At 38.2% G+C, this 22,221-nt stretch overlaps 1 protein-coding gene across 1 annotated transcript in view; it reads right to left on the bottom strand.

Annotated features, from left to right (window-relative positions):
* Nucleotides 1-8,695: 8,695 nt before the first annotated feature.
* The window catches only part of TMEM182 (transmembrane protein 182), a 54,764-nt gene continuing 41,238 nt past the window's right edge, over nucleotides 8,696-22,221 (bottom strand). Inside the window, exon 5 of the mRNA XM_019753802.2 lies at nucleotides 8,696-10,931. Within this exon, the coding sequence (XP_019609361.1) occupies nucleotides 10,711-10,931 (221 nt within the window). The 3' untranslated portion in view covers nucleotides 8,696-10,710. The remainder of the gene's footprint in view (nucleotides 10,932-22,221) is intronic.

Below are 22,221 nucleotides of genomic sequence, written 5' to 3'. Positions count from 1 at the left end.
TTATTCCACCGGGGAGCTCCATTGCACATAACCTGAGACACATTCGAAACCCTTCGATCATTCGTAGGGCAGGAATCTGATTCTCTTCTCTGGGTAACAGCTGCACCGAGCCATACGTCCTACATTCCCAAACATTTTTACTTCTCTAATCCTAAAACCGCAAGTCACTGTTATCCAGTGACGTCTTAGCCAAATCCTTTTGGAAGGTGCTTGTTTGTGTTCCTTGAATATTCTGTGAGATATAAATATTATATGATAATGAAAGTGAGGCTCAAATCTGTTCTAACGCTTAACACTCAACTGCACTTCCAAACCCTGTCTGGGGCTTCTTAGGCGGGTGGGGGGAAATGGTGCCTTTTCAAGAAACATCTTCTAAGATCAATGATACACAAAGTACTTCAGTTAGAAAAGAGGAGAAAAGAGGCAAGCAAAGAAAAAGGGAGCTATGACTGGGGGGGGGGACTTGAAGCTGGGGAGTTTTTTGAAGTCATTCACAAATGCATTGTCTACCCTCCACAGGTCATTTCATTCCATTTAGCACTTTCTATTCTCCGGTTCAGAAGCTCTTAAGCAAATGTAGAAGGAAGGAAAAGATAATGTGTCTGCTAATTGAGTGTATCAGACTATACCCTCACTGAATTTCCTCTTTGGTGCAAGTACGACACTGTTCCAAAAAGAAGGAATGCAAAAGAAAGAATAAAGGGGATCACAGAGATCACGCCGTCACAGTCAATTTCAGAGAAGACCTGAAGTCGCCTTCCGTTTAGCTCAGTCATAGAGTAGTTGGATCATGGGTGCCTAGCACTGCAGTGCAGTTACCTGCCTGGTGCTCTCAATTGCCACGTGGTGGCTGGCAGTGTTATGTGTGGTAACGGGAGCAGAGCGGCCTGTTTCAATGTCAGGCCACGTGACGAGGGGGCATGTGAAACTGATGTGCAGGACAGCTGTTTTTCACTATCTTTCTGTGTTTTCCTTTTGTACATTTAAATGTGTTCCCCATTTTTAAAAAAAAGCACTAGCTGAATTTTTTTTTTTTTTTTTTTGGTTGGTCAAGAACATTGGGAAACCCACCTAAGTAATTTCTGAGATAACGTCTCTTCTGTAGTGGCCTGTTTTCTCTAAAGGGGACATAATATAACTATGGCCACCCCGTCCCCCAAGTGTTTCTGGCTCTCTTCGCACTCCTGGGCACTCTTGCATAAGCAGAGGCAGTGAGGTGTAAGATGCTCTCAAGATGAGTAAAGGGATGAGGAAATGGTCCTGGAAAAATTGCACCACTTATCTTTGAAAAGTAAGGTAGGGAATCCTGATCACAAACTACAGAACCATGGTAATTCCAATGCAGAATGACAATAGTAGCAATAGTAGAGAACACTTATTAGGTGAGCATTACTCAGTGATAGCACTGTTCTAAATACCCTGCACAACATTTGTCTGCCCTCACTTCACGGATAAGGACACTAAGGCATAAAGAAGTTGTGTAATTGCTCGAATTCACACTGCTAATACTGGAACTCAGCTTCCACCCCTGGCTGTCATTCTCTCTCTCTGCAGAGTGCTCTCTCTTAACTAGAAGGCCTTTACCCCTGCTATCCTAATTGGTATTCCTGGGAACTCTGAAAAGCCAGACTGGATGGACACTGCCCGATTGTACTGTGTGGAGAAAAGTGCAGAGGCTCAGTAACGGGCCTGAGGGTACACAGATAGGTGTCAGACTCAGGAGTCCAGTGTCTTTCTCCTACCACATAGCTGGATGTTGTCTCTCACACTGAGGACAACGGATTCCAATCACAACACCAGAAAGCCATTTCTGACAGGAAATTTATGCTTTCTGAATAGTGGACTTTCTATTTTGCCCCCCGAGTGCCATAAACCATTAAAGTGGCTTCAGATACCTATCGCCTTACATCAGATTCTAGGGCACTGAGGTCGCTGAGCATGGCACAGGGACTGCGATATACCATCCCATCCCGTTTTATGCTTGAAGCCCAATGACTACACCAAAGTTAGTGGCCAATGGAAGATTAAAAAGTAGCTCACTTTATGCAACTTGATTTTTCTTTCATGCAACTAATTCAACATGTAGCTCTAAACATTTACGGAAATCTTTCTGTTTTCACTCAAATATGTTCAAAAGATTTTCCCTCCACTATTAGGAAGAAGCCAATTGGTATTATTGAAAGAACATGAAGATTCAAACACTTAGAAATCCTGGACAAGTTACATATTCTCTCAGTTTCAGTTCCCTCAGTTCTCCAAGGGGAATGACACCACCAGACAATGTCTGAAAAGCTACTGGCACATAGGACGTACTCAAAAATCAGACTTACTGCCGTTGTGGATCTTGTCTTGATTTTCATTCAGTGGAAATTTATAGAGCACTCTTTATTTTTCTAGTGTGATTTTCAATGGCCTACAATTATTTCACTCATAATAATCTAGAATGGAGGGTCACAATTATTCCTCCATTTAAAAATATGTCCACATGGAGAATAGCAAAGATCCCCAGTGGGATCTTTGAAGGCAAAGACTCAAACACAGACGAGGTTGGCATGCCTCTGAGCTGTGCTGGCTTGGCTGTTACTGAGAGACTGTACATAATCTTTGAAATATTTAATGACACACAATTGTTAAAGCGATAGTACTAGGTGAAAAATTGAGTTTAAAACCTTTATTCAGTATGATTCTCTCCTTGTCACCTGTTAGAACTATTTATCCTGCTGGACTCTCGTGATGGAATCATAGGGGAAATGTCTTTCTTTCTTTCTGCTCATTGGTACTTTCTGAAGTGTCTAATAAAATGTACTCCTTTCACAAAGAAAAAAACAACAGCTGGGAGAATTAAAAGATTTCCGTAATGTCTTCTTTTTTTCCCCTGTCCTATTGTCTGTGATTGGCTTGGAAACTATATTTTTCTGAAAGCTAGATAGGTAGTAAAATTGTAGGCTTTGGGGTTCACCATTTTATGATTAAAATAAGAACCTTATGAAGCAACCAGATTAATTTGGAACGTCTTCCTCTCCATGAACAATCACACGGACAGGTAAAAGTGTCAGAAATCACAAACTGTATTGAAAATGCTGTTGATCGACCCAAAACTACAGTGTCTACAAGTGTAAGATGTAGCCCCTATTCCAGGGTACTTGAGATAGTTCATTGATGGCGCTGGTAGTCAACCAGGCCAGTCACATGGAAAGAATAGTAAAAACAACTCTTCCTCTATATTCCCTTTTAAAAATAAATGCCTCTAAATGTACTACTGATGAATTAAGAAATACAAGAATTTCTTAGATTCCAAATGGAGCCCATTTTCAAAATCCTCTTTCTGATCTTTATTTCACCACCCCTCTTTCATATACTGTACTGTTCCTTTTGTATTAGGGTAATTTGCCAAATCAAAAATGGACAATCTAAAACAAATAATGCAGAATCCAGATGCAGGGCTCTAGTGCAGTACCTGGTATGTCCTTGGATCATCCGTAAACAGGAAGCCGGATATTCTCCTGCTACTGGTGGGTGGCTTTCTGACAGGCACTGGGATTCTTCTAGACAGGAATAAAACTAATGCCATCAGATATAAGCAAGAAATCTCCTTCTCAAATACTTACCTAGAGAAGCAAGTCAGGGAGCATTTAATTTCATTAGCGAGATGGAATCTTCTAGATAGGAAGGAATATCCTGACAAACTGAGTCTGCTGTCATTTCCTATTCCTACTCAAAATTTCAACAGATCTATCTTTCAACTGTGTTGACTCCCTGGGGTCTTATTTATATGCTTGGCTGATAAGCAATACACTTGACCTACTCGTATACAAGGTGATTTGCCAAACTTTATGTAACCCCAACCAACACGTAATGTTGGAACTAGCACATGGTAAATGTACAACAGAATTTGTGTTTGCTTTTGTTTGTTTTTTTTATCAAATCTAACATAATGAGTGCTTTGTATATTCTGGGTATTTTCAAATATGTGACCTCTTTCAAGGTGAAGCAGGTACCACTGTCCCTCCGAACACACGCACATCAGCCTACTCCATGACTCCACTCTAGCCATGGTCCTTCTTCACATCATCACCTTCTCTGGACAGAATAGTTTTCAAAACATACAAACTTGCTCTCATTTTCTCAGGTGTTAAGAATGCTTTCTCTGGATCTCACCATCTCTGGCACCTAGATTCCCTCAAGCCTTGCTCCCTTCAAAGACAAGAAGTTGCACAACAAGCTTTCTCCACTTGGTCGCCTCTCATGAACTCCCCAAGCCAATCAAATTTGGCTTCTGCCCCCATCACTATGTCAAGACGTCTGCTGTCGTCACAAACAACCTCCAAGCTTCCATAACCAAACGTCACCTTTCCTTCCCTTAGGCATCGTCTCAGCAGTGCTGGAAAAGATCAAAACTCAGTCTCTGCTCATAATATTCTCCCTCTGGGCTTCCTTCATATCACACTTCACATCAATCTTTCTATGTCTATTTTTGCCTCTCTCCAGGCTCAGTCTTCTACTCATCCTCTAACTGTTGGGTGCTCCAGTGCAGACAGACTTACTCTCTCTAACCATCCTCCATAGTGCTTTCATCTTTCCCATGGCTTTAAGTTTGGTGACTCCCAAATGTGAGCCCCCAACTCAGATGTCCCGTCTGAGCTACTGACTGCCATATCCAAGTGTCTACCAGTCTTTCAATTTGGACATTTCACAAGCATCTCAAACATGACATCATCAAAATAAAGCATGGATTCCTTTCTCCGCCAAACCTGTTCCCCTCCTGTCTTACCTATTCCAGTCTGCTCCATCTACCCATTTGCTTAAGCTGGAAATCTAAGAATGATTCTTGAGTTGTCTCTCTGATCCCATAATCAATCCACCAGCAAGTTCTTTCGATTATATCCTTCAACATATACTAGAATGGTTCAGAAGCTCTGAATTATTGAGCCTCTCTTACTTCTCCACCTTCATCACAAACCTCTCCCCTTCAATGTCCAGCCACTCAAGCCACCTTGCTTTCCCTAGAATGTGTCAAGGTCTTTTCCACTTCCATGCCTTCTCTCCCACGAGTCCTCCTCCCTGAAAACTTCTTTCTCCCACCTTTCGCCCAGATGCCGCTTTCATATCTTTCACGTATCAGAATACACAGAATTCTCTCCTTCAATTCATAATTCTCTCCTTCCAAAGAACTTCCTTCACTATCCATCAATTATAGTTTTTATCTGTCATTATGTCTTATGTGTTTTTCTTCAGAGGCTTTATCACCATTTATAAATTCATAGAATTTTTTGTTCACTTATTTATTGTCTATATTCCTTCTTTGAATCCCAGCTTGAAAAATGAAAATACCATGTCTGTCTTCTTTAGTAATATATACCCGATGTATAGCACCATTTGTGACACAATTACTATTGTTGAATAAACTAGTAAATATTTTAGATGAAGAAACTGAGCCAAAGTGAGGTGGAATAACTTGTCAAAGTATAAGTTTAAAACCCAGGACTGGAATCCAGGTCTTCAGGTACTGATTTATCACCTTTCCCACCACACCACAGGGTCTTCTCCCTCTAGGTGACCCAAATGAGGAAATCATGGGGAGTCCAACTGACTTAGTCTTCTGCAGGGGGATTGAATGAATGTATCAACCAAGGCATACTACTTTAGAAATTATTTTATCCAACAAAATATATAACTATTAAATAAATATTCATTAACAGCTATCAATTGCCAGGTGTCAACTCCTGGAAGATGCTCAAAGACAGGGTTACCGCCAGTGGGTATTCATAGGGTAAGACGTGACCAGTTCATTGCACACGCATCACCACATATGCCCTGGATCCGAGAAAGACAGGACATGATAGCAGTCACTGAGTGTCCCCTGTACCCCTCACTCACCACTGGGATAGGCATGTAATAGCATAAAAATGAAATGTGCCCTCCTTTTCAGCAAATCTTAAGAGCTCAGGCATGCCTCAAACAGATAATTATGTGGATATGTACATATAATATAAATGTAGACATTTCATATATATATATATATATATATATATATATACACATATAAAATAGATGTGCAAATTATTTTTTTAATAAATACATATATGTTATGCATGTAGGTATGTGTATCCAGACGTGTATTTACTGACATATATATGTCAGTATATATATGTGTGTGTATATATACATATATATATATATAATATATATATATATATGGTCTTATTCAAATCCATATACACATATGTATATATACCACACATGCACATATGTATAAACATACATAGGTATATGGGAATATGTATACACACACACAAATACACACACGCACACGAGTTAATCCAACTTTCTGTTTGACATCTCTCTTGATATTTACATATACCCATAACATTCTTAAGAAAAAAAGATCTCATATTTTTTTGGGGGTAAAGACAATATATCAATATTTCTTAAAGTGTCTTTGTATACGCCACACCAAAATGTGAGGCAATAAGTATTATTCTTTACATGTCATTTATTTTAAGCTATATTACTCAAATACCTATTTGTTCATATAGTTTTCAATGTCAATGCTATCTGCAAGAATTGGTGAACGTTTTAACAGTGGCAGTTGCTTTTTAGAATGAAGGGGGAAAAAAATGCTAAAAGAAGGGAAAAAGAAATTGCCATATAAAGAAGGAACCATTTACATTTTCAGTGACATGCCACAATAACCCTGGACTCCCAGAAGAATGAGAATACTAAAATTTGTGCTGTGTGTAGTTGTTTTACCCAGTGAGTTCAAAATCATTCTAATTTATTTACTTATTGATTATATATATATATATATATATATATATATATATATATATATATATATATATAAACACATGTATACATATATGCAAAATAGAATTATTAGACATACTATATGATTATATCCAGATGTGGATCATTTTAAAAGTTCAACTGTCCAATTGCCCCCGTCAAGTTTTCACCATCATAGCTACAGATTATGAGGAAAATGACCCTTCAAAAGCCAGAGTAGGACTCTTAGTACTTCTCCATTGTTACTTCAGCCTCTGTCTCGCTAATAACTCCCAGCCCACAGGCAGGAGGCTGCCCCAGGTTAATCTTAATACCCTGAAGACAGAGCTCCCGGCACTTGCCTTGGTTTGCTAGTCCAGAAACTCTGAGTTCTAACAGGATGTTTTTCTTTCTTTCCTCTTTCCCTGCTAAGCACGTTAAATGTCTCTTTGCTTAGTTAATGATTACTATAATAAGTCTGATGTTAAACATTCCCCCACCCTCCTTGGGTTTTAACACATCTAATGTACCGACTTCATAAGTTTTTGTTGGAATGTTTCTACCTACATTTGATCACCACTAAGGAAATATCTCCATATATTTAATTCCTTCACGCAATCGACAAAAATTTAGTTTCTATTTCATCTCTTTTATATGAGCCCCCAATTCCTGGTGGAGTTCCCCCAAAATCAAATTGGGGACCCATCCTCGTACTCAGTAACATATTTCTTTCCACGTAACCCCAGCACTTCCCCACAATGCTACCCCCCTGCACACTTATGCCCAGCTTGTTTTATTAGCATCCCATATCTGCCTTCTGACATTGTAACTCTGTCTGGAAGCCTAATTTGGTTACTTTCAGGAAAATATAAATCAAATTATGTGTTGAACTGAATAGACCATCATCGAGTCAAACAGTTGAAGTGGCACTCGGAAACATAGCTATATAACTGTCCCCCAAGAGAGACTGATTTTTAAAAATTTGCTTATCTCAAATATATTGATTTTCATCATTCATTTTATATTTTCTACCCAAACTTATCATTCTAACACACACACACACACACACACACACACACACACTCTCCACACACACAGCACATGTTGATGACAGAGATAGATATAGACAGACAGACAGATAGCTACTTCCAAATATTGATGCCTCCTCCACCATATACCCTTATAAGTGGATTTAATCTTCAAATTAAAAAAAACAAAAACATTTCATAGATTAGTCATAAAAGTGACTGAATGACCAGTAAGAGCACACTTACTAGTATTTTTTTTAAGTCCTACCCTCAAGCCCCAAATCGAACACCATCAGTCAGCTTCTCTGCGTGGTTTCCCTGCCAGTTTCAGTGCGCACACTACCTGCTGCCTGATGGAACTAACCCCACTGAGCAAACACAACATGGAGAGACTGCAGCTTCCACCACAGTCCGAGGGGCTGAGTCACTGCCCCTCGGCAGTGACTCTAGAAAGTATTTCACACTTTCTAGAATGGTCACCAAAATATATCTTGTTTATCAAATTGAAACTTTACGATGCAAAATCAACACTCTTAAGATTTAAACACTTTGTTTGGAAGTTTCTGAAAATTAATCAATACACTGAGTAGAGAAATAACAGGAAACACACTGTCCCAAATCAGATGTAAGGCTGTTACAAGAATATGCTGTATATCTCTGCTATTTTTAAGTATATTTTACGCAGTGACAGCAAATACAACTTACCTTCCTTCCTCCTGCGAATTGCTGGTAAGTAGATCAGGATATGCATTTGAATTAATGTGATTGATGCATTACAACCACAAAACACTTCCAAAGTGTGGGTCTGTGTAAAAGTGTCACACATATCAGATATTCAGCCAACTGCCTTATGATAAATATATGGTAGCCACGTAGTGCATTAGAAAGTGAGGATAATCATCTGAAATTTATAAATATTCAAACCTTTACTGAAAGCAGCTTGTATGTGAAATTTAAATGACATATAATACACCAGGAAAAGGCTCCATTCCAAAGTTCTACAAAAAGGAATTGTATTTACAGATGACATGAACTAATCAAATACATCTAGCATCGTCTGGAAAACTTAATGGTGTGCCATAATTTAATATCAGAGTCAACATGCATAACAGAAGCCATAATTATTTTTCTAATAATCAAGCCAAAAGCAAAGAAATAAATGAAGGCAATATAAAAATGAAACAGAAAAAGGCTAAGGAAAGTACCACAAAAATCATTTAGGATATAATGGAAATGGCTTGAGAAACCAGTTACACACCTGAAGCTTAGTTTTTTGTTTTGTTTTTTTGTTTTTCACTACATGCAAGTCCTTAGTGTCCCTAAATACTAAAGGGCCCCTCAGAATTCTGTAGATGCCTCAGACCTTTGCTCTTCCTCCAGAAACCCCTCCCACTGAAGCAAGATTTAATGGAAAGTAAGAGATGTGTAGAGAAGACTCGGGCTATCTCTCCATCACGGCAACAGCTGGATGGACAGCAGCAGTCCCTCTAGCTACAGCATTTTCCAGGCAACCACCCCTAATTTGCCTCTGAGTCCTGCCTTCACCCTCACAGCAGCTGCAGGGTACAATGCTGCCCCTGGAACAAAACTCGCAGCCATGTTGTACTCTGTTCCTTCACTAACACAAACTTCTCCCTGGTGGAGGTTTCCAAAATGCAAATAGGACCTCGGCATCTCAGATGGATTTGATTTCGATCAAAACTGGTGCCAGACAAACATCTTTGATATGCAAAATGTCTGTGCTAGTAAATAATACAGAATTATTCCACCCTTCCTCTCCCCCTGCAAAAAGCAAAAGTTGTCTTACAAGAAGTTAAAGAAAATAGCATGTCTGTAAATGTCAATATACCTGTTGTAAAGATGAAGAAATTGATGGACAATAATTAAGGGAATCAAATGATCAGAAGAACTACAACCCATAAAATCTCAGGAAAAGTTAATATTTCATAGTCTTTAATAAACTAAGGCTATTATCGTCTCATGTGGAAGTATTTTTGTGCATATTAAATGCACATGTCATCAATACATTTCACATGCTGAACATATTAGCAATACAATTTTAAATGGGAATTCTAAATTCTAAAATAAATAGTGTTATGTGTCAAGCTAAGGTTCTTGGTCTTCATATATTTTCAACCATATTAAACATACAATTAACCCACTTTAAGTTCTTAAAAATCCAATCTGCATCCATCATATGTAATTTGGTGCACAGATTTGTTACTTTTAAATATAGCTTAAGGTTTATGTAAGTATGCACAATTAAGTGAATAAAATTAGGTAACCAAGCTACTGTTGGTAAGAAAGTTGGAAAAGTCCACATTCTCGGTTGTTGTGGCCCATTTTAACTGACGAGTTTGCAAGGCTCCTGCTATGAGAACAACTGCTATCTAGTTTTAAATAATGAATAATTTGCTCACAGGAGTCAGTGACTGTGTATGTGGTTATGTATGTGTGCAGAGAAGAAATGGAGTAAATTCTCTGACATTTGTTTCGCGTTCTTAATTATTCTCCAAAGATTTTTTTTTTTTTAAGTAGCAACAGAAGTAAATGCCAAGAAGGAGGCTTCAAATCAAATTTTGATTTGCTCCCGTTGATGATACTGTGTTATTATAATACCTCTGTATGTATTTGCAACCTGCATGAACTCTAACCAGTGCAACGAAAGGGAGCCCACGTTACCTGCTCCCTAAAGAACTAGGTTCTTGATAGCACTTAGATAATATGGAAACATGTTGGTGTCTGGAGAGATTCTAGAACCTTCTTATCAGAGGAAATCACAAGGAAAATGGTTAATTCAAATAGTAACTAAAACATTTCATCAACTAATTCTATGCTAGGATCACTGAAACAAAATGAAAATTAAAAACATGGTGTTTCAAAATCTGTCAAGAAAACACTGGTGGCAACAGTTTAATTAGTGATGTATCTGAATGTGATGTCCAACTACTAGAAACAGTAATCCAGCAAGCAAAGAAAAAAATATCCCCACTGGGGCCACAAAAAATGACCAGCCATACAGAACAGAAGGAGTGAAATCCAAGCAGTCTTTCATTTTCATGTCTTTGTAGCTTTCCATGTCAGCCACAGCCTGGACCCAGATGACATACAGGACCACCACCAGTGAAAACAGGATGCCTGAGAAGGACAAAACAAAAGACCTTTAGCCTTTCTGAAGATGTTTCCCTAAGAACACTTGCCAATCATTTGCCTGACGATACGTCTCTAAAAATAGAGTTCTAGCTAAATCACCTACTTTGTGTCAGAGCCTTTTCATGTATTTTATATGCACACTGTTTATGTTAAATTTTCAAAGTGCTGAGATGAGGGCTATAGAAGCATGAGAAGCACAGCAAGAGCTGACATGTGTTCACTGAGTACTTACTGTGTGCCAGGCACTGTGTGAGCTGCTTGTGAACAGAAAGAGGCAAAGATCCCTGCCTTGTGGAAGTTATTTTAACATTTGTCCCTCTTTACTGATGCCTGGTTTGGGATAAGCACTGTAACACATTTTTTTGTTTTGTTATGTACAATAAACTGGTGAAATAGGTATGATTAATCCCCTGTTTTAAGTATGTGCCAACACAGCTAGTCGATTTTCAGCTCAGGTCTTTCTGACTATTGTTGTATTGTTATAACTCTGCTGCAGTTAAATATGGCCATGGAAATAGAAGCCAAGGTAAGCACCAGACAAGAAAGAAATGAAAATACTGAACTAATGTAAAAGAATATTCATGACTCTTTAAAACGGAAATATATATGCTGAAGATTGATTATAGCATAGAGGAAATACTGACTTGAAAGAATGAGGGAGGGGACTGATAATAAAAGATTCTGTGGAACATAAAACCACAGGTTGGAGTGAAGAAGGGAGGAAGGGAGGGAAGGAAGATAAAAGGGAGGAAAGAAGGTAGAAAGAAAGTGGGGAGGAAAAAAGGAAATTGGGAGGGAAGGAGGAAGAAAGGAAGGAGGGATGGAGGGAGGAAGAAAAATTCTTAACCGCCAACTAGGAGGCAACATCACAATCCATGAACAATTTTGATGTGCCTGTAATCCACCTCTTCAAAAATACTGTTGGAATTAAGAGAGTAGAGAAAATGTTAGTGTTGGACCCTTGCCCTTCACAAGCAATATGACAGAGACACTTCATGAATGCTAACACTTGAGAATACCAGTAAGCACATCTTTTCCATGCGTCACTGGAACAACAGAAGGGAGTGGCAGAGCCGCGCTGAGCTGCCAAGTCAGGACAGTCAGACAAGCTGATCCACCAGTGAGAGAGCAAAACGTCCCCCACACAAACCACACAGCCCGAGGGAGTCAAATCTGTCCCAAAGCAAAACACACTCGAGTTCACTTGCTATTTGTCCAAACGTTCAATCCAAACATGTCAAGGATCCATAATATTCTTTGATTTAACAAACTGACCCATCAGATATAAAATCTCCCGTCCAACAAGAGTCTATAGGCTACTCTGTCTGAAAGGGAAACATAACTCTGTGACTAGGGGCAGACTGAGGCACTTTGACAGGTGAGAGTCGCTTTTAAGAGCCTAGCCATCCATCACCCTTCTCAAGTTCACTGTGCTCCTACAATATCTAGGGTGTCCTCTCTCTGGGGCATCAGTTTCATAAACAACCTTAACTAGTAAACACAAAGGAAGAAGGGCTTATACTTTCGCATAATCTCCATGCAAGCTGCAGAGCAGTGAGGAACCAGCATAGACGCTTCACTAATAAGAAGCAGCCTTCACACTGTGGTCTGTAATGTAAATGCAAATACTGAAGCACGAATTGAACAATAACCACTGAACAACAACTATATCACAGGGCAATAGTAAAGTCATAGCCGGCGAGCAAACTCCCTACAAGACTGTATCTCAGCCTCTGACAACAATATGGTGATACCATGTGTTGTCTAGCAACTCTGTGCGTTTCAGTACATTTTCTTCAGCAAATATATGAATAGTGTTCTCTGCTAATATATATAATATAGACAGTGTTCTCTGCTTAGCTATTTCCATACTATTTGCCTTGTGCAAACATATTGCAAACTTTTATTATTGTTTGTTGACATGTTTTTTATCTCCCTTGCATCATGTGAATCTCCTGTGTCTTCAGACATTTGTATTAAAAAAAAAAGATAATTGCCTTTGTGAAAAACTAGTAGCCCTCACACATTTTTTCAAAGGCTGCAAAACCCATTTCTGAATTTACAGTATTTAAAAAAATTGTGTCACAGGTAATCATACACATGATTCTTAATACGGAAGAATTAACTTATATTTAAATATTGCTGCTATCTGAAGAGCAATTATATCCTGAAAGCAATAACTAATAGGTGTTTCTATCACTACGGGATTTACCTTATTTGCTAGTTGAAGATACAGTCCACTTAATTCATATCAGAACAGTTTATGATTATAGCTTACCCATGGAATAAAAGTGTTTCCCTGCTCATTAAACTACCAGTGTTTTATACATGTGTGTGTGCACACAAGCACAGAGACAGAGAGAAGGAAAATGAATTAATAAACATAGGGAAACTATTTATACCGAAGGCCAATGGTTTAGTTGATGTGGCAGCAAGAACTTATGACAGGGTACTGTGCAAGGTATGTGGCCAAGAAAGGAGTCAGGAGAGACTGTTAAGACTCATCAAGTAAATAAATATATTGAAGTTTATTGGAGCCACATTCTTCCCTGCCTGAAAAGGAAGTTACAGATTTGGGAAGGAAGAAAGCCAGAAGAAACTCTATCATGTTTGGAGTTGAATGCATCAGTGTGACTTTATGGTTTTAGACAGATAGAGATAGATAGTAGATAGATAGATGATAGATGGATGATAGCTATAATGGATAATAGATAGATGATAGGTAGGTAGGTAGGTAGATAACAGATGATGATGATAGATAGATAGATAGATAGATAGATAGATAGATAGATAGATAAATAGATAGATAGATGATAGATGAATACAGAAGTAAAAGTATGTATTTTAAAATATAGCTGTGTGTATATACCTAGATGTATTTCCCGGTTCTCTTCCCTGTGAGGGTCTGGGATTAACACCACCCAGTAGCATGGAGCCTGTTAAGTTTCCAGATCTTTCTTCTAAGTAACAGGAACCAGGGCATCAAAGAAATAGTTGAATCCAGGCTGGGACAGAAAGTACAAGATGAGTCTGGAATGTCTTCTTATATCAAAACATTAAGATGTACTAAAAAATGATGGAGTGTTTCAGAAGCCAGCATGATGGGGCTTCCCCTAACCAATTCTGAGACAATTTGATTGTCAAACAGATTATGATAGCAGCACATTATATATCATTGAATAAAATAGGAATCCATATGCCCACAGTGATATAAATGAGTGAATAAATAAGTGGGGAGAAAGGAAAGCTTTTTCTTACAGAATGCTAACTTATAAATGTAGAAAGAAGTTGAATTACAAATCACTTGGCAATCACTTAAGTAATAATTCAGGTAAGAAACAGAAATGGATGCTAAAACCAGTGTATGAAATTTAGATGAGAAATAAATATTTATACAGGCTCAAAGTCTCTTCCCACAAAAACACTTAATAATTATGAAGAGGAAAATAGTAACTTTATGCTAAAGAAATGTGCCATATACCACCTTACTCAAGTGACCAAAGTGAACCTCACCAGTGACATGACAAATTGATGTCACTTACCACCTCATGAGTCACAATGAGAAGAACACAGCATCACTCCTATGATACTGCAGCCAAAAATGAAGAGCCTAAATCCAACCATGAGGAAACAGCAGACAAACCAGTTCAGAACACTCTAGAAAATCACAACTCTGTACTCTTCTGAAGAGACAAGGTCACAAGGTTAAGAAAAAGTGTGATAGAAGTTTGTGGCAATGTGTGTTAGAAAGTGCATGAGGGATGAGAAGAGAGCATGTGTGTGCATATACTCAGACAGATACATTTTTTGGGGGGATATTGTGACTACTATGAACAATGTTATTCATTTGGTTTACCTGCCAAGTGAAAAGTCTCTTCTGGGTAAATACTAATATTATGGAAAAATCTTAATTATTGTCCCTCAATATCTCAAGACCATCATTCATAAAGACATAAGCAATAACTGTGTTGAGTAACAAGTGAATTATATTTCAAACCCACCTGCCATAGTGATGTTAGCAGAAATAGCAAATACTGGTAATATCTAGGTAATAATTTGTTTTTAAATGACGTTATATTTAAATTTGGCCATATATGTCGGAAACTTAATTTACAGCCAATTAATTTTTTTAATACCTAATTTTTGAAGTCCAACAAAAATTCGTAAAATAGCTCCCTGGAGGCATAATCTAAATATGGCCCCAAATCCCATGAAGAGCTGTGATCATTCAAAAACCATGGACAAATAATGAGGTCACGGCAAGAACATGTTGGGGACCTTCTTATCGGCAGGGTGGGGAAGAGCCATTCAGCTTTGTGACTGTACATGGATTTCCTTACAGAGTTGAAAACTTCTCCGTCTAAACATCATGAATTCAATTTGGAAAGAATGTTTTCTGAAACAAAGGTCAAAAATTCAGTCACAAATGCCATTACAATGCAATTGCTAATGACAAACAATATGAAAATGATCATAATATGGAAACAAAAACAGAAGAATTTCTCCAACAAGTCAGACTGAGAAATAACAATTCAATATTTCATAGAAACAAGAATGGAAAAAGAAGGTATACTATAAAGATCTTTTATGCTCTATTAAAAAAAAAAAGGTTTAAAAATGCATTCCTAGGGAAAAGTTAGCCACGGAAATGAAAACTTTCTTCTTCAAGAAAGCAAACTTCAAACCTCTATATTTTTGCACAGAAGTACATGTACCGGTATTAAAAATCAGAAGCTTTTTGGAGTTACTAAAAAACAATAAACTTGATCTTTAACTGCTTAGATGTAACAGACCTGTCTTTGAAATATGCTTTAACCAACTGAGTCACAGGCATTTATTGGATAGGACATCTGACAATTAAATTCGTGAACTTGTTGCAACAATGTTGCTAACCTTTTTTTTGATATCAGAGAGATTATTCATTATGAATTTGTCCCAACTGGACAAACAGTTAACCAAGTTTACTATTTGGAAGGGTTGAAAAGGCTGCGTGAAAAAGACGACCTGAACTTTTCGCCAACAATTCATGGCTCTTGCATCACGACAATGCACCAGCTCACAGGGCACTGTCTGTGAGGGAGTTTTGAGCCAGGAAACAAATAGCTGTATTGGAACACCCTCCCTACTCACCTGATCTGGCCCCCAATGACTTCTTTCTTTACTCGAAGATAAAGGAAATATTGAAAGGAAGGCATTTTGATGACATTTAGGACATCAAGGGTAATATGATGACAGCTCTGATGGCCATTACAGAAAGAGTTCCAAAATTGCTTTGAAGGGTGGACTAGGTGCAGGTGTCGGTGCATAATTTCCCAAGGGGGTTACTTCAAAGGTGACCATAGTGATATTCAGCAATGACATATGTAGCACTTTTTCTAGAATGAGTTCGTGAACTTAATTGCCTGACCTTGTACTTGGGATGGAATCATAAATTCAAAAGGCCTCTTTTGGTCACGTTTCCACAAAAACTCAGTAGCAACTCATTTCAGTTTTCAGTGGGCGTAGGAAAGGCGATAGAATTCCACAGCCCAAAAAATGCATTATGAAGGAACTTAAAGTGAATAGCAAATTAGAAAACTTGTCTTTTCTGTATTTGGAGGACACATACATCCTAGAGATAAGGCAATATTCAGCATGGGCATCGACATAGAACCAGAAAGGCAACTTCATAAAATTTTAGGGATGATAGGATCAGCTTACTCATTGCATCTATTTTCAGAGGACAGTAGTTAATTGTCTACTACAAGGTCAAAAGTTTTCGGAGTAACTCAACCTGAAACCTGATAGCAGGTATAACTCACTAGGCATCCTACAACAGGAAAAATATTCCAAGGAGGTTAGTAGACTAGGTTACTTTTCCAGGTGGAGTTCCCTGTAAGGTGGGGGATAGTTCATGCTAACTATAGAAATAAAGACAAAACCTGGAGTGTGGGTCAGAGTGCTAAGGACAGCAGCAGCACTAATGGAATGGTAAGCCCGGACGCAACACGCCCAAAGAAAGAACAGAGAGGAAACTTGAGAAGCTATGTCTTTACTATTATTTTCTAAAAGGAAATATAGCAACTCACCAAGGAATACATTGAAAACAATGCCTTCCCCAGATCTGCACAGGAACAATACACAGCATAATGAACCACATCCCCACAGGGGCTTTTGCAAAGGATACATAAATAGTCTTCATATAAACATTGCTTAAATTAGACCACACAGGACTAACATTTACAGGTATCATATTAAGCTCCAACAGTTTGAAGTGTCCTCTAATGTGTAGAATGTGTTCAGGTTTATTGTTGCTCTTTCTCATTCTTTTAACTGAGATATAATTTACGTAGAGCTGAATATGGGTTTGAAGTGAATGGTTTGATGACTTTTGACCAATGTAAACATCAGTGTAGCCACAACCCATGAAAAATAGAAGGTGTTTATCCCCATCACTGCAGAGACATTCTTCATGCTTCTTCACTTCCCCCACCCAAAGACTCTATCACTAAGCAGAATTTCACCCTTAGAACTACATAGAAATGAAATCACAAGAGAATGCAGTCTTTTGTCCCTGGCTGTTTTCACTCAGAGAGATGACTGAGAATCCACCCACAGTGTTGCCTGTGCTAGCGGTTCACTCCTGTCTGCGGCTGAGCAAGTAGCTCATTGCATGAATGGGCCACAATTTGTTCATCTACTTATCTAATGGTGAACTTTTGGGCTCTTTCTAGGCTTTGGCTATTAGGAATTAAGCTACTATGAATCTTTTGGCATGTGATGTTCTAACTCAAACATGGAGTCTTGAAATGATGGATACATTTCCTCAGACAAATGGCTTTGAAAAAACTGGCAATAAAATCTTTTTACAAAACATGGGTCTTATATCAAATTGATAAAATAGTGGTGGGCTTACTGAAATTATGACTAATCAAGCACACTTGATCAAACCTACCCCCCACACCCTAGCAGACCTACTACCCTCTACTAAGAACAGTTTCTTTTTTAAATAACTGCCTCACATTATCTTTCTCAAACACTGATTTGTCAATAAAACTTTCATTATAATAGTGCTCACTGAGTGACTCAATTATCCAAGTGCCTAGAGCACAGGGATTTTTTTGTTACTGGTTGTTTTCAGTTCCTTAATTCTTTAACTTACATTATGTATTATTTGAAATATATAAAATATGACACGTAAACGGATTTTATGAATTCTCATTAAAAAATGAACCTCTGTCAACTGGTCCCCAACCGAGGAACCAGATCACCACCCTTGAACCGTTTTTTCCTGGAAGTCCATTGGAAAAAGAACTGCCCATCACATATTCAGGAAGTACCCATAGCCTTTATTTAGGGGATAAAATTTAGACTCTTTCTGAGAACTGGCAAGGGATTTGACCTCTTGGGATGGAATCATAGTGTCCCCTCAAGATATGGATGACGACGGAGTCCTTTAGGATTATTTGATCTGAGCCCTCTATTCATACAAGGCTCTGGATAATGTCTGCAAACTAAGTCATATATGGGGTGATTCCCCTTAAGTATGCATTTTAAAAGCATAGAACATTAATGCTTTAAATGCAAACACTTAAAAATGCCACAATATTTACAAACATGTTTTGACATGTATTAACTTTTAATATACTAGGAATCTTAAAAATTGCAGGTTTGAGGTCTTTCTCAACTTCTAAGGTGCCCTATGTGTCATGCTGAAGGAGGAAACATGGGCATTAGCGTAGGACAAATCTATGCCAGAAGCTAAAATGTATACTTATTTTTCTAAATATTATATTGGGGGAAGGAAAATTTGCCAATTCTACATTTTCTGAAGAGTAATACTTGTCCTTATATAGTAATATACTTTCAAGTGGTCTTATATTGTTTAGTTCAATAAGAAACTAGTTTTTCTACCAACGATATAACCACTGTTTGATACATGCTATTAATTTTCATGTTATCACAGAGCGCAATAACATCCATCTTAATGAAACTTGATTTATAATAATCACGCTTACAGTTCACTTCCTGGTGGGTTGTTACATATCTGTTCACATCCCCATATAAAACTTCTATATTATAATCTTTAATATTAATATGTCTTTAGTATAACCATACAATGAGGTTTTTTCAATTGTATTAATTTTGTGGATAGATAATTATGGTTAATTTTGTTTTTAAATTGTTTCTTAACTTTTCTGAGTAATAAATGGTGAACCCCACCTCCCCACACACCAAAAAAGTTAGTTTTTCTGAAAAAATAAATTAGAAGTGCTTAAAAACAATTTAAATTGTGTTTTTGGAATACTTATTTCTTCTTTAAATTAATATGCTATTGCTTTTTCTTGTAATTAAATTATTCTCATTTTTACATCTCATATTTCAGAAACTGTAAAACTACTAATGCGCAAGGGTCACCCATAAGATTCTCGACTTATCTCCAGTCTTCATTTTCTCAGACTTGCTTTCCACTGATTTTTCTCCAATTTTCTGAGACAACCTGAATAGTTTACATAGTTATAAATTTCACAACTGTGCATTTTCATCACATCTATCTGATTCCCAAATATTCATTGCTGCCCACACTTCATCATATTACTTTCCAAATACATGAATTGCCTCTTCTCTTTCATTAAGTCAATTGAACTTATATAATGGCCATTGGATTTCTCAAATAATTATCACTTTCTTAGATTGGCATAATAATTTTACGCAATATATGCAATACTCTATTCTCTTCAGAAACAGTTACTGAGAGAATGATCATGAGGGTTTACCCACCTCTACAAGGAATTGGGGATTTAATCTATAAAGCAGAGTTTCACTTAACGCCAAGGAAGTGTTACAACAACTGAGTTTCAGGAAGTGGGTGAAGAAAATAGGCATGGATTCTGACTGCCCTGGTTCTGGGTTTACTCTCTAGAAAGCTTGACACTTTGTTAGGTGAATAACCTTGAGCAAGTTTTTTACTTCCCTGTCCCAGTCTTTTCATTAGTAAAATAGAGAGATAAGGCAAATGCCTACCACAGAAAGCAATCATGAGGAATTAATGGAACTTATAAAGATGCCTGGAGCCTGGCAAGCATATAATCAGCACTGGCTAGTTCTATTATTATTATTATTATTAATTATTTTCAGCTTTGGCATGTAATCCTGCTGCTAGTGGCTAACAAATATTACTTTAACCGCATTTACTCATGTCTTACTGGAATTGTCCACCAGGTGGCACCAATCACCACGCAGTCCTGTTACTGAACAGTTTGGAAAAAGTAACATCAGGTGAATCCAGACTTGTGCTTACTCATGTTAAGGACATTTTCTCCTTCAAGTGTCCAGTTAAGCAAACCACAAAGGAGGTACACATTCTTTCTAGGACTCAGCTTATGTGGCTCTGATCATTCAGATGAATCTGTTTCTTTGTGCTTCTCTTTCTGCACAAGACAGTATAAAGAAAAAAAAAGTCCTCAGAAAATGCGTACAAAACTTAGTGAAGAAACCAATACGCTTTAGCCATTCACTGATAGTTATTTCTGAGCAGAAGGACTATGTGGGGGGAGCGTGTGGAATGAAACAGAATATTTATACAGACATGAAATCCCTTACAGTGCTGAGTAAATAGATATTAATGACACACATACTTTGGAAAAGGGGAATGAAGCAAATGGAAATGCATTGGGCCTTTCCACCATGACAAGCCTAATCCCAAACCGGAGACCTTATTTATAGGCCAGAAAGAATCTTGTCACCTTACACATCTGAGAACTAATAATATGGCATGTGAGTAAAAGCAATCATTTGCAAGGCATGTCATTCTAGTTGTCAGAAGAACAGAACAGACACATGTTTTTAAAGGTAGTGGGGAATATTTATTTAAGTTTGAAGTTCATGTTTTTCTAGAAAAGTACCACCAAAGCAATTACTGAACGGGCCTCTCACCCTCTAGATTTGTCAAGGCCGGAGCCAACCATAACCCAGAATGTTTGTGATAAAGACACATACGCCAAGCCCAGGGTGGGGTGGAGAATCATGGCAAGGCAACACTTCTCTCCAGAGAAATCTCTCCGGGTCTCCTTTCTCCTCTTCAAGCTCTCCCTCCCTTCCACAGCTTTCATCTGGCTGAGCTACTGGACACTTAGATTTGAAATGTCCCTTTTGAGTTCTTCCTCTGGGGACCTGGGTCCTCATTTTAATGTCATACATCTACCATATTGGTGCTCCATTCAAAACCAAGTCAGGACAAGTCTGATTCTAGCAGCCTATTACACACATTTCTGATAAGCCATGTGGGGAAAAATAAACTTGCAAAGAAGTATCTGAGAAAGAAAAGTCATAAGGCTTTAAAATATTTCTGGAAATAAAACTCTTCAAAGCTCTTGTCTATTTAGTATTAACCAAGGTTGACTTATTCTAGCACTTAACATTTATATAAAATGTCAGATTGAGGGTACTAAAATTCCACATAAAATTGGAAGGAAGGTTTTCCCACATTGTAATAATGTCAGCATCCAAAAACAATAGTTTTCCTGAACAAATTCCCAAATATGACAACTAAAGGCACAAAGCAAGTATACAAGGCATGCAGTTTTAGAAACATAGGACTGACTGGTTCTTCAAGGCCTACTTAGAAAGCACATCTGGTACCTAAGCCTTTCGAATTAGCAAAAGGGACATTCAAACTGTTGCTCTATAGTTCATAAAAATCGGAGACACTAATTCTACTACAAGACGTAGAAGAATGTCTGGTTGATATACCCGTAACCCATAGTTTTCATTAAGCACATTTTTTCTTTTCATCTCCCACCCCCAGCGAGCCACATCTCTGAATACAGTGTAAAGGCCTGGGCTTCAGTGGAATATTCTGTTCCCCACTGGGAAGTTGTGCTTGTGATCATCTCGGGAAAGCCTTCTTCCTGCACACGAAGAAAGGCACAGAAGCTTTAGAGACGCCATTCAGGCAAGAATTCAGTGGCCTTCCTGGCCTGTTCCGCTCACAGAGGCCCCTCGGCTTGTTCCGGGAAAGCGGTTGTTTATAGCCTGGATCTTTCACTGGACAGATGTGGAGACAGCAGGTGCGAGCCAGGGGATGCATGTGCCTGTAAGTTTAGAGCGCCTGCCTCTAGGCCGTCAGCAGTTCTTCCCTAATCCCTTCCTGCTCTTGGTCTGTGTTTCCCACACACACCATCTCCCCTGCTCCTCCAACTGCGGCCATCTTCTCCGGTATGTGGAGGATGACACAAGGAGCCAGGCATGACACCAAGCACCTCCTGTGTGTCATGTGCTCTGTCTCAGCCAAAGG

Source organism: Rhinolophus sinicus, linkage group LG05 (genome assembly GCF_036562045.2).
Source record: "Rhinolophus sinicus isolate RSC01 linkage group LG05, ASM3656204v1, whole genome shotgun sequence".
In the NCBI taxonomy this organism is placed as follows: Eukaryota; Metazoa; Chordata; class Mammalia; order Chiroptera; family Rhinolophidae; genus Rhinolophus; species Rhinolophus sinicus.
Note: the sequence above shows the minus strand (reverse complement) of the source record. Positions and strands in the feature narration are given on the sequence as shown.